The sequence below is a fragment of the Oncorhynchus mykiss genome, chromosome 12 (assembly GCF_013265735.2).
Source record: "Oncorhynchus mykiss isolate Arlee chromosome 12, USDA_OmykA_1.1, whole genome shotgun sequence".
NCBI classification, from domain to species: Eukaryota; Metazoa; Chordata; class Actinopteri; order Salmoniformes; family Salmonidae; genus Oncorhynchus; species Oncorhynchus mykiss.
This window is the reverse complement of record NC_048576.1, coordinates 65,874,126-65,886,373: the sequence shown is the minus strand read 5'-3', so window position 1 is coordinate 65,886,373 and position 12,248 is coordinate 65,874,126. Positions and strand designations below refer to the sequence as shown.

General features: G+C 40.0%; 1 protein-coding gene and 1 pseudogene across 1 annotated transcript; both read left to right on the top strand.

The window, feature by feature from the left end:
• The first annotated feature begins 4,797 nt into the window (after nucleotides 1-4,797).
• LOC118937711 (interferon a3-like) lies at nucleotides 4,798-6,295 on the top strand. Its single transcript, XM_036938099.1, has 5 exons — nucleotides 4,798-4,982; nucleotides 5,142-5,213; nucleotides 5,699-5,851; nucleotides 5,993-6,091; nucleotides 6,209-6,295. The coding sequence occupies exons 1-5, from the start codon at nucleotides 4,833-4,835 to the stop codon at nucleotides 6,293-6,295; spliced, it is 561 nt and encodes a 186-aa protein (XP_036793994.1). The 5' UTR covers nucleotides 4,798-4,832.
• A 2,020-nt stretch (nucleotides 6,296-8,315) lies between these two features.
• Nucleotides 8,316-11,715, top strand: LOC118937714 (annotated as a pseudogene).
• Nucleotides 11,716-12,248: the final 533 nt, after the last annotated feature.

The window sequence follows — 12,248 nt, the reverse complement described above, 5'->3', positions numbered from 1 at the left end:
GAGAGGTAGCGGGTAACTGTATTTTACCGTAATCTGATTTAAACCTCGATAGTCAATACACGGGCGTAAACCTCCATCCTTCTTCTTCACAAAAAATACACTCGAGGAGGCAGGTGAAGTGGAAGGCCGAATGCATCCCTGTCCCAGAGATTCAGCGACATACGTTTTCATAGCCGGCGTCTCCTCCTGTGACAGAGGATACACGTCACTCCTGGAAGTGCAGCACCTACCAGGAGATTTATCGCACAATCCCCTGTCGATGGGGTGGTAATTGAGTCGCCCTCTTTTTACAGAAGGCGAGTGCCAAATTGGCATATTCGGGGGGAATGTGCATGGTGGAAACCTGGTTTGGACTTAGTGGCACCTAAGGAAACATAGTGGCACCTAAGGAAACACCTACACACCTCCCTGAACACTGACAGGCCAATCCCTTGAGAGCCCTCTGTTGCCACGAAATAATAGGATCATGAGAGGCCAACCAGGGAAGGCCCAACACAACAGGAAACGCAGGAGAGTCCTCGTTTCTCCTCGTGACCCCCCTGTGTTCCCATAGCAATGGGAGCTGTGACCTCCTTAATTAGCCACAACCCCAAATGACGACTATCTAAGGCATGTACAGGTAAGGGAACATCAACAGGAACAATAGGGATCCCTAATCTATGTGCCAAGGAGAGGTCAATAAAGTTCCTAGCTGCGCCTGAATCTACTAGCGCCTTATGCTGGGAATGAGGGGAAAACTCGTAGTCATCCAGAGTCGGGCCTTCCCTTCCGCAGATGGTGTTGGCCCACTCCAGGTCTTTTCCAGTCAGGCAGGAGATGAAGGAGCTCACGTCCCAAAGGGGCCGGCTGAACAGCTGTCAGGTAGAGCTCCAGCTGGAGTAGGAACCCCTGGCACCCGGCAGCTGTTCCGTGATACACTCCGGGGGCGAGAACCCAGGTGTGTGTAATACAGACAAAACAAAATGAAAATGAAACATGGATCGGTGGTGATTAGAAAGCCGGTGACCACACTGCCAGTTCTCTCACCTCCTCCTTAGACTGGTCGTTGTGGGTGATCAGGCCAACCACTTTGTGTTGTCAGCAAACTTAATGATGGTGTTGGAGTCGTTTTTGGCCACGCAGTTATTGGGTGAACAGGGAGTACAGGAGGGGACTAAGTACACACCCCTGAGGGGCCCCAGTGTTGAGGATCAGCGTGACAGATGTTTTGTTGCCTACCCTTACCACCTGGGGGCGGCCCATCAGGAAGTCCAGGATCCAGTTGCGGAGGGAGATGTTTAATCTCAGGGTCCTTAGCTTAGTGATGAGTTCCTGGGAAATCAGTATGTCTTTCTCGTCAGACTTGTAAAGAAAAAAGCTTCTTCCAGTTCGTTGTGAGTAATCGCTGTTCTGATGTCCAGTAGATATTTCCGGTCGTAAGAGATGGTAGGGAGAGGGAGAGGGAGAGGTGTGGTGCCAAGACAAGTAAAAAAATAAATGACAAACAACGCAAAAAAACAATCTATTTGTGCATCTGGGTAGGCATATAACGTGAACGTCTAGCAAACGAAAGGCAGCGAGTTTGTATCTCATCACAGACAACCTTATCATTTTAAGTAACGTTGTAATGGTAAGAGTTTATTTTGTCCTTGTGGTATAATATTTTAGCTTCTGTAACTTTCTCACTTATTATTCAAAGATTCATACACGATTATCAAAAATTATTGTAGAATCCACATAAATGTAGAAGTGCTTAGAAGCATATTCTTCTTTTGTTTACAGTAAAAGTGACTCCAAAATGACACAAAACATGATCTACCATTAATTTCTATTGGACACAAAATAAATCTGAAACTTAACCAAAACAAACAGCAAATGCATCCAACTAGTTTGTAGAGTCGCAAACTGGATTTAGTCATTGGGAGCTATCAAAATGGGACCAAATACGTGTTACTACTTCAATACACATATAAGTTCATTTCTCCCAATACTTTTGGTCCCCTAAAATGGAGGGGGTATCTACAAAAAGTGTTGTAATTTCAGAAAATATGTCAGATCTCCCCAAGGAGATGTGGGTGTGGAGTCAGGCGCAGGAAAAACAAGTTCCGAAAGAAAAGGGCGTTTCATTTAACAAGTTCAAAATAACAGGACTCCGGACTACAACAGTAGCCACAAACCATACTAAAACACCTGTTAAAAAATGAACAAGAGAAAACGCAACCCAAAACTTACTGACAGTCAAACAAAAACAATCCCGCACATAACCCAAAGGAAATGGCGAGATTAAATATCCCCTCTAATTAACCAAAATGAAACCAGGTGAAACACAAAACAAACATAACCAAAAGAAAAGGAAAAAAAAAAGGATCGGTGGCAGCTAGTAGACCGGTGACGACGACCTGCCGAGCGCCGCCCGAACAGAGAGAGGAGCCACCTTTGGTGGACGTTGACGCAGGCCTCGAGGACGACCCAGAGGGCGAGGTGCAGGGCTATCAGGATGGAGGCGGTGGAACTCACCCAGCAGAGATGGGTCCAAGATGCCCCCCACCGGTACCCAACACCTCTCCTCCGGACCGTAAACACGCACTGAAACGGCGACAGGTCCGTGGAGGAGTGGCGAAGTGAATTCTGGGCCATCTCGGCCCATGGAACGAACCTCGCCCATTCTCCAGGCCGGTCCTGTCAATACGACCGCAGAAACCTGCCCAGATCCTGGTTCACTCTCTCCACCTGCCCATTACACTCAGGGTGAAAACCAGAGGTCAGGCTGATCGAGACCCCCAGACGCTTCATGAACGCCTTCCAAACCCGGGAAGTGAACTGGGGACCCCGATCAGAAACTATATCCTCAGGCACCCCGTAGTGCCGGAAGACTTCTGTAAACAGGGCCTTGCAGTCTGTAGGACCTTAGGGACACCGGGCAAAGGGAGGAGACTTGGTGATGTTGTATTTGTTCATTGCATTGCACAGTAGGCTATTACCTTATTAATCATAGTATCCGTGTAATTCATTGTATTAATATTATTCACAAGGAAATTCATATTAAAGTTATTTGTTATGTTTACTATTTTTCCCGGGTTAGAAACATGAGTGTGCATCTTAACCCTCGCATTGGAGATAAGGTGAAGAACTACTTCAAACAGCTGGATGACTTTCTTTCACATGAGGTAAAACATCTCCTATGTTTACTTTTTTGTTTGTTTTTGGGTCCCTATACCTATGATGTAAGCCTATGTGTGCCATGTTTCTTTTTAAAATAAAATAAAATATATTCGTTTCCTGCTTTTTCTTTCAGAAATCAGTTCGTGCGCACGGGAGGTCTTGAGAGTTGAAATAGAGGGCATCCTGAGACATTTTCAGAAGAATTTAAAAATGCCAAGAATGTACGTGTCATGGTAGCATGTTGTAGTTACATTTTGCATAAGTTTATTAAAACATGTTTTATAAGTAATAGTGTTCTTTATAAGTAAAAAGTTCTAGATACAACCAAAAAGGGTTTTATTGATTGTTTCATATATATCACCCCTGAAGGTTCTATATAGAACCCTTTTCTAGAGTGTGTATAATATTTGAATAAACACACGCACACACAGCTTATATTTGTTAGAAATGTGCTAGTAATTTTGTAAAGATGTGTGACCTGAATGAACCGATTAATGAAGACGAATTTCTCAATGAAATGTTACCATAATACCATACCAACATCATCTTCAATGAAAAACAACAAACGCCTTTACAATACACTTTTAAACAAGACATCATATAATTGTGGCATTTTATCACTGTAAAAAATGGTTTATTCATGTAGTTATTAATAATATAAAGTATATACTGCAACATAATCATTATTATATTTTGAATGTTAGTTCAATGGAGAGTACCAATCGCTCTTAAAACAAAGCCTATACTCTTCAGTAGCTGGGGAGGAAAGGTAATAGATGCAGAGGTCCCATCAACTTACATAACTGGAGGAATAAATAAAATATGTATTTACAAGCCCATTAAAGACAAGACTATTGAATACAGAGACAGATTATCTACGTGAAAGAAGTATCATACGCACACATTCCTAATGGCCCAGATTCAAAAGCCCCCGCAATATAGGCTCAAATGTCTTTTTTCTGAAAACCGGGAGCATATAGAAGGGGGTCTATCAAAATATTTCAGACCACCCAAACCTGTTTCTAAAACGAAATAAAGTAATGTTGAGTGTGTAATTCATACAACCCATACAAGGTTGATCTGTATCTTTACATAGACAGTTGGGGTCCACAAACCACAATTACCCTATAAGCAGGTGGTTACAACGTAGTTGACACCAAAGTTTCTGTGTGCAACTGAAAAGGTGTTGCGTTTTCAAACATTAAATACTTTGGTTTTCGAAGTGAAAGGCCAAACTAAATGTGTTCTATATGGTGATATTTATTTCGGCCATAGTCCGATGGATTCACATGTTTATTTTTTTCATCAAAATAATCCTGGTTGAAAGGTCAAAATTTCATGATAAAATAGCAAATAGCTGAAGATGTAACAATTATTCGAGCGATGCACCTGTCCTTTCGATGCATTTTCTCCACACGTACAACAACACTTAGGTATGAAAGTGTAAGGGAACTTCCACCTTTCACTTTTGGAACACCTTGCAGACTCGTTGTATAAAGGATCGACACAGGTTGGAGCATGGGAGAACTTGGGTGGCAGAACTGGTATTGATCAGTCAGGAAGAACACGTTATATCTTTATCCGTTGCGGACAACTTACTTTTGTCGGAATTATAGGAAGTAGTCTATCTTTCGGAAGTGCACCAACGTTGATTGCGGACAGACCGAGAACTACAGTAGACCTACGCTAAAATGGGTTCAATCAGCTTTTGGATGTGCTTGGTCATGACGATTTGCACCTGGAATAAAACCATCGGATGCACATGGATGAAGACACTGCCTCGGTCTCCGAGCATGTTCCAAGTGTTCAGCAACAACACCATAACGATGCTTCAGAAAATGGTAGGATATAGGGTCATGTTTAATCACTTGTTCCTGGTCATTGAGCTCTTGTCATCTTTTCAACATTTCATGAGCTGCTGTGTTTCATTGAAATTACCTGACTCCTTTTTGTACAATAATAATAATGCAATATTTTGTTTATATTTTTTGGCATCTCAGGGTCATGAAGTCTCTCGAGGACCTCAGATCACTTTCCCTGACAAACAATACAGACAAGTCAATAATTTCAAGGTAAGAAATATGCATAAAAAATGTTTTGTTCTATCCATAACTCTTTTTTTTCTAAGAGTGGATTAAACACTGAATTCGGGAAGTATTCAGACCCCTTCACCTTTTCAACATTTTGTTATGTTACAGACCACTTCTAAAATGGATTACAAATAAATAAAAAAACATCATCAATGTACACACAATATCCCATAATGAAGAAGCAAAAAACAGTTTTTGTTTTTCATAAATTAGCAAAAATGTCGAAAAACATGTTTTGGCTTTGTCATTATGGGTTATTGTGTGTAGATTGATGAAAGAAATCATATTTATTACATTTTAAAATAAGGCTGTAACGTAACAAAATGTACAGATAGTGAAGTGTTCTGAACACTTTCTGAATGCAAAGTATATAATTAGGTTATAACGAATTTACAATTTGCTATAATTTTTCGATATTTGCCATCAATTCATAAGGCATACACTAATACAAATCACTCTTCTTCTAGGCTGACGAACAGATTGCCTTCATTTCGCATACTCTGAACGCTATAAAGAAATTGTACAGCAGTGGTAAATATGAGTCCACCGCCTGGGACCAGAAAGGAGTTGACAAGTTTATGAATGACCTCTATCGCCAGACCTCGGAGCTGGACCAATGCGTATGTCATTTGTGATTTTCGCCTCTTTAACAGTAATGCAAAAAGGAAAACATTATACTATCCTTCTTAATTATAATATAAGTGGTTACATGTTATTCAAAACATAATATTAAATGAATGATTTGTATTTTGTTCTAACAGGTAAAGGCTATGAAAACTAGACTGTCCAAATCTGTCAACAGAGTGAACAAAAAGATGAGCCTTCACTTCAAGTACCTGAAGCATTTCTTGAAACGCGAGGTAGGTTGATCCATTTGTCTTACAAAGAGAGTACATTCACCAAATCTGGATGTTTTTATGTGATGATACAATATGTGTCTATTCTCAAATATTAACAAGTGTATTTCGTTTATGCAGGATTACAGCGCGAGCGGCTGGGAAGACATAAGGACAGTGGTGCTGACACACCTACAAAGACTAGACACAACATTAAGTAGCAAATGAGCGTTATGTGTGTGTTGTGTAGATATTTGTTATTTATATATCTATGTATCTATTCATATATCTAACTATATATTTTTACATGTTTACTTATTTGTTTTTTTAACGTATTTATTTATTGTGTAGTCATGTATTCACAACTCCGAGGAGTAAATATTTTTTTATTCTGAATAGTTATGTGATTGACTTAGGCTATACATAGCCTAATGTATCAATGTATCCGTACATTTTTTTTTATTCATGAAGGCCATTGCATACTGTATTTATTATTGACACCTGATAGGAAATGTTTGTTATTGTAATAATGAAATATATTAAAATTAAATAAATGTGTCCTCTACAGCTGTAATCTTTTTTAATCAAATAAATTGTAATTTATCGCATACACACATTTAGCAGATATTTTAACGGCTGTAGCTATATGCTTGTTTTTCTAGCTCTACCACTGCAGTAATATCTGACAATACAAAACAATACACACACATCTAAAAGAAAATGAATGGACATAAGAAACATAGAAATATGTCGGAGTCCGGAATATATATACACAGTACCAGTCAAAAGTTTGGACACACCTCAGGGTTTTTCTTTATTTTTACTATTTTATACATTGCAGAATAATAGTGAAGACATCAACACTATGAAATAACACATATGGAATCATGTAGTAACCAAAACATTGTTAAACAAATCCAAATATATGTTATATTTGAGATTATTCAAAGTACCCACCCAGCTTTGATGTCTGCTTTGCACACTCTTGGCATTCTCTGAACCAGCTTCAGGAGGTAGTCACCTGGAATGCATTTCAATTAACAGGTGTGCCTTGTTAAAAGTTCATTTGTGGAATTTCTTTCCTTCTTAATGCGTTTTAGCCAATCAGTTGTGTTGTGACAAGGTAGGGGTGGTATACAAAAGATAGCACTATTTGCTAAAATACCAAGGCCATATTTCTGTCAGGAACAGCTCAAATAAGCAAGGAGAAGTGACAGTCCATCATTACTTTAAGACATGAATGTCAGTCAATGCGGGAAATTTCTAGAACATTGAATGTTTCTTTAAGTGCAGTTGCAAAATCCATCAAGCACTATGATGAAACTGGCTCTCACGAGGACAGCCACAGGAAAGGAAGACAGAGTTTATTAAGACCCTGATGGAACAGGTGTTTTCGAACTGGGTTGGAAAAAAGCCTGCACCTTCTCCTGCTGGTCTCCAGGACCGTGCAGACAGTTTTGGTGACCACTTCCCTACAGGATAATATACTATGATCTTTACAGTTAAACAGACTTTGAATATTATGAATTAATCCCAACATTATTTAGAAAAAGGGAGAAATGAACCAATGCCAAGTTTTGACCTTGCAGAGTCAAAAACGTGCACAGCACTATGACACACACACACACACACACACACACAAAGAAAATAGAAAGTTCCAACAAATCATGTTGTCGTTGCTTGTCAACATTGCATACATAGCAGACAACAGTAAGCTGAAAGTTGGTTACGTCATTGTGAAAATGAAAGTTGGGAGATGTGGGTATTGACGCTGACGTTTCCCATTCACTTTTCCGTTGTAGCGCAACAGCAGAGGACTACGGAACAATATTTCGGACTAACTTTGATCGAAAACCACTAAATGAATGTCTTATATGGCTACATTTCTTAAGAAGTTTGGGTTTTCGCCTTCGACGATATTATCGGACTTTTTTTTCGGTTCAAGCGAAGTTATTAGCAGTTGAAAGCAAAGCTCGCGAATAGCCTATAGTCGCTAGTAATAGTCAAGCCGATATCTAAAATGAATAATCTTACCTTGTGATTCAATTATAATTTAAAGCTGATTTCAAGGAGAATGTGAATAGATTTACTTGGGTTTTTTTTCGGAAGTCACCGCCTCCGGTAGGTTGATCGGTGGGAAATTCTCCATTCAGTTTTCCCTTTCCCAATTCCACATAAAACTACTTAACACAATGAATATGTTCAAACTCATATGGAAAACTAACAGCGAAACAAATAGCTGTTTACAATGTATACAATGCAGAGCTGGACTTGTATTTGTCTTATTATTTGCAGTATGCAGAGCGTGTGTCATTGCTGTGACTGGAGCCGACACCACTACGGTCACTTGAGCGCAGAATACCTTTCCCTGCTGGACCAGATGGTGAGTTATCAGCACACTGTAAAAGGAGACTGAATGCATGTATTAAGGACAGCAAAACAACCAACCAAGTAAAATAGTCATATGTTTCATGTTTAGCATCTGTGTTAGAAAACTGTTAGCCTATATTTGAATATACATACTAAAAGGGCGCTAAGGCTATAATGACAGAGATATCAAGAGACGCTATCTACATTAGGCCTACTGTACTTGCAGTATAAGCTATACTTTATGTCTGTCTTGATTGCTCTTGAAGTACACGTGACTTAACACCCTATATTGATTGTTTTCCAGGGAGGAGATATAACAAAGCAGAATGCCCCAGTCTTTTTCCCAACATCACTTTACAGACACATAGATGATGCCGAGGTAAAGGCTAGAATTTTTACTAATCATGTTCTGATATGCTTTGGTTTTGCGGTCTTGACCCAATGTTATATTGATGCCATAACGGAAGCCTATACTGTTTATAATCTTCTTTTAATATCTTCCTGTGTAGGTTGAGGACAAAGTCAGATTCCGGAACGAGGCCATCTATAAAATCACAAAACTGTTTGATGGGAATATGAAGTCCGTCACCTGGAACAAGAAAACCTGGACGATTTCCTCAAAATTCTAGAAAACCAATTTGAGAACCTTAATTCCTGCGTAAGTAACGGGTCTATTTAAAGTATAATCCCTGTTCAGGTCAGGGTTCTCCAATCCCGTTTATGTCGAGGTACCCTCCTGTAATTTTTCGCTCCAACCCCAGTTGTAACTAACCTGGTTAAATTTATCAACTACCTAATTAATCAGGTGTGGTAGATTAGGGTTGGAGTGAAAACCTAAAGGAATGCAGTTCTCCAGGAACAGGGTTGGAGAGCCCTGGTTTAGCTGTAGCCTACTAACTCTACAAGTGGAGAAATTGACTTATAAAGTACACATATGTTCAACTTTTTCCACATTTTGTTACCTTACAGACTTTTTCTAAAATTGATCAAATTGATTTTTCCCCTCTTCAGTTTATACACAATACCCCATAATGACAAAGCAAAAAACATGTTTTAGATATTTTGTCAAACATAATAACAATACAAAACTGAAATATCACATTTACGTAGGTATTCAGACCCTTTACTCAGAACTTTGTTGAAGCACCTTTGGAAGTGATTACAGGCTTGAGTCTTCTTGGCTATCATGCTACAAGCTTGGCACATCTGTATTTGAGGAGTTTCTGCCATTCTTCTCTGCAGATCCTCTCAAGTTCTATTCGGTTGGATAGGGAGCGTCGCTGCACAGCTATTTTCAGGTCACTCTAGAGATGTTCGATCATTTTAGCGTAAGTCCGGGCTCTTGCTGGGACACTCAAGGACATTCAGAGACTTGTCCCAAAGCCACTTCTGCGTTGTCTTGGCTGTATGCTTAGGGTCGTTGTCCTGATGGAAGGTGAACCCTCGCCCCAGTCTGAGGTCCTGTACGCTCTGGAGCAGGTTTTCATCAAGGATATCTCTGTACTTTGCTCTGTTCATCTTTCCCTTGATCCTGACTAGTCGCCCAGTCCCTGCCAATGAAAAACATCCACAGCATGATGCTGCCACCACCATGCTTTACCGTAGGGATGGTGCAAGGTTTCCTCCAGACGTAATGCTTGGCATTCAGGCCAAATATATTTCATAAGACCAGAGACACTTGTTTCAGTAGAAATCAGTAGAAATCTGAAGCTCTGTCAGAGTGACCATCGGGTTCTTCGTCACCTCCCTGACCAAGGCCTTTCTCCCCCGATTGCTCAGTTGTGCCAGGCGGCCAGCTCTGGGAAGAGTCTTGGTGGTTACAAAGTTCTTCAATTTAAGAATGATGGAGCCCACTGTTTTCTTGGGGACCTTCAATGCTGCAGAAATGTTTTGGTACGCTACCCCAGATCTGTGCCTCGACACAATCTTGTCTCAGAGCTCTACGGACAATTTCTTCAACTTCATGTCCTGGTTTTTGCTCTGACATGAACTTTCAACTATAGGACCTTAAATAGCAGGGTGTGACTTTCTAAATCATGTCCAATCATTTGATTTTACCTCAGGTGGACTCCAATCAAATTGTAGAAACACCTCAAGGATGACCAGTGGAAACAGGATGCACCTGAGCTGAATTTTGAGTCTCATAGCAAAGGGTCTGAATTCTTATGTAAATAAGGTATTTCTGTTTTTCCATTGTCATTATTGGGTATTGTGTGTAGATTGATGAATCATTTTTTTCTTTAATCCATTTTAGAATAAGGCTGTAACGTAACAACATTTGGAAAAAGGGAAGGGGTATGAATACTTTCCAAACGCACTGGATATGGGTTATTACAGATTTTGAGCCCGTTTGCCACATCACATAAATAATATTGCAGCAATGAGAAATGTAAATTATTGTGGATTATAATTAATGGAACGTTTTCATGGGCTTTGATGCATTTTTCATTATGGCAAATCAAGTTTGATATTTTAAAGTGGAAATTACAATCTTTAGAATCATTTTCAAACATTGAATACACATTAAATTTCAATTTCCTGCCGTGCAGAAAAATTCTCAGAAAAAAAGGGATCAAATGAAGATCCTACATCTGTATGATGCTAAAGTATTGTTTCATTTTGTCCGCCATGTATCACCTGCCATGAAACCTGAGAGGAGACTGAAACTTCAAGAAGTTGAATAGGAAGGTTCTGAGAAAAATGGTGAGTTTGATTTCGTATGGAAATGTGTTTAATACATGTAATCATGAATATAAACTAGGGTAAACAGGGGCAGTGTTCTTTTAAAAAAATAGTGAGTACTGGGGACATATGTATTAAGCATCTCAGAAGTGCTGATCTTGTATCAGGTCTCCTCTGTACTTATTTATAGTGATCTTGAAGACAAAACTGATCCTAAATCAGCTCTCCTACTCCGAGAAGCTTAATGCATATGGCACCAGTTCATTCTATGTTGTTCAAGACAATATGGTCACTATTTTGCCAAGAAAGTTCACCCCACTAATATTTGAAATGTTCTGTTTTTCAGAACTACAGTGCTCATCAGGAAAGAGATGAAACGTCATCTGCAAATATTGGATATCCTTATGGCACAATTGTACTGACAATCCAGACTCATTTCAGAAGCTACACCCTTACCAGTTTATAAAGCATGAATACAATCATGTGGGACCCTGTCAGTCTATTTATTATATTTAAATAATAAATTATCGTTTTTTATTTAAATAACTTATTATTTATATTTTGTATTTCCGGCGACAAAAGCCTGCCATGGAAACAGGCGGAGGCAGATGGAGAGATCAGGAGTTACGGCAGAGACGGGAGCACGAGAGCCAACCCCCCCCCCCCCCCCCCAAAAAAAAAATTGGGGAGGGACACAGGTTGGCGAGCGGAGTTGGTCACGGTTCCAGTGCCATGTTTTACGCACTATTTCTTTGTTTTTGGCCGAGTGTGGCTCCCAATCAGCGGCAGCTGTCTATCGTTGTCTCTGATTGGGAATCATACTTATGCAGCCTTTTTTCCCACCTGTGTTTTTGGGGTATTTAGTTTCTGTTCAGTGTCTGCACCTGACAGAACTGTTTCGGTTTTTCACTTTGTTCGAGTGTTTTTTGAGAAATAAAATATGAACACTTACCATGCTGCGCTTTGGTCCGATCCTCATTCTGACGAAAGTCGTGACAGAACTACCCACCACAAAATGACCAAGCAGCATGGCCAGGCGGAGAAGGGATCCTGGGCACGGGAGAGAAGGGAGTTTAGGTCATCGTGGACATGGGAGGAGATCATGGCAGGCGACAAAAGCCTGCCCTGG

What these genes read in the sequence shown, in the direction of transcription:
- LOC118937711 (XM_036938099.1), top strand. Translation starts at nt 4,833, where the DNA reads ATGGGTTCAATCAGCTTTTGGATGTGCTTGGTCATGACGATTTGCACC. An exon ending in TAACGATGCTTCAGAAAATG is followed by an intron (nt 4,983 to 5,141) that starts GTAGGATATAGG and finishes TTGGCATCTCAG; the next exon opens with GGTCATGAAGTCTCTCGAGG. An exon ending in GACAAGTCAATAATTTCAAG is followed by an intron (nt 5,214 to 5,698) that starts GTAAGAAATATG and finishes CTCTTCTTCTAG; the next exon opens with GCTGACGAACAGATTGCCTT.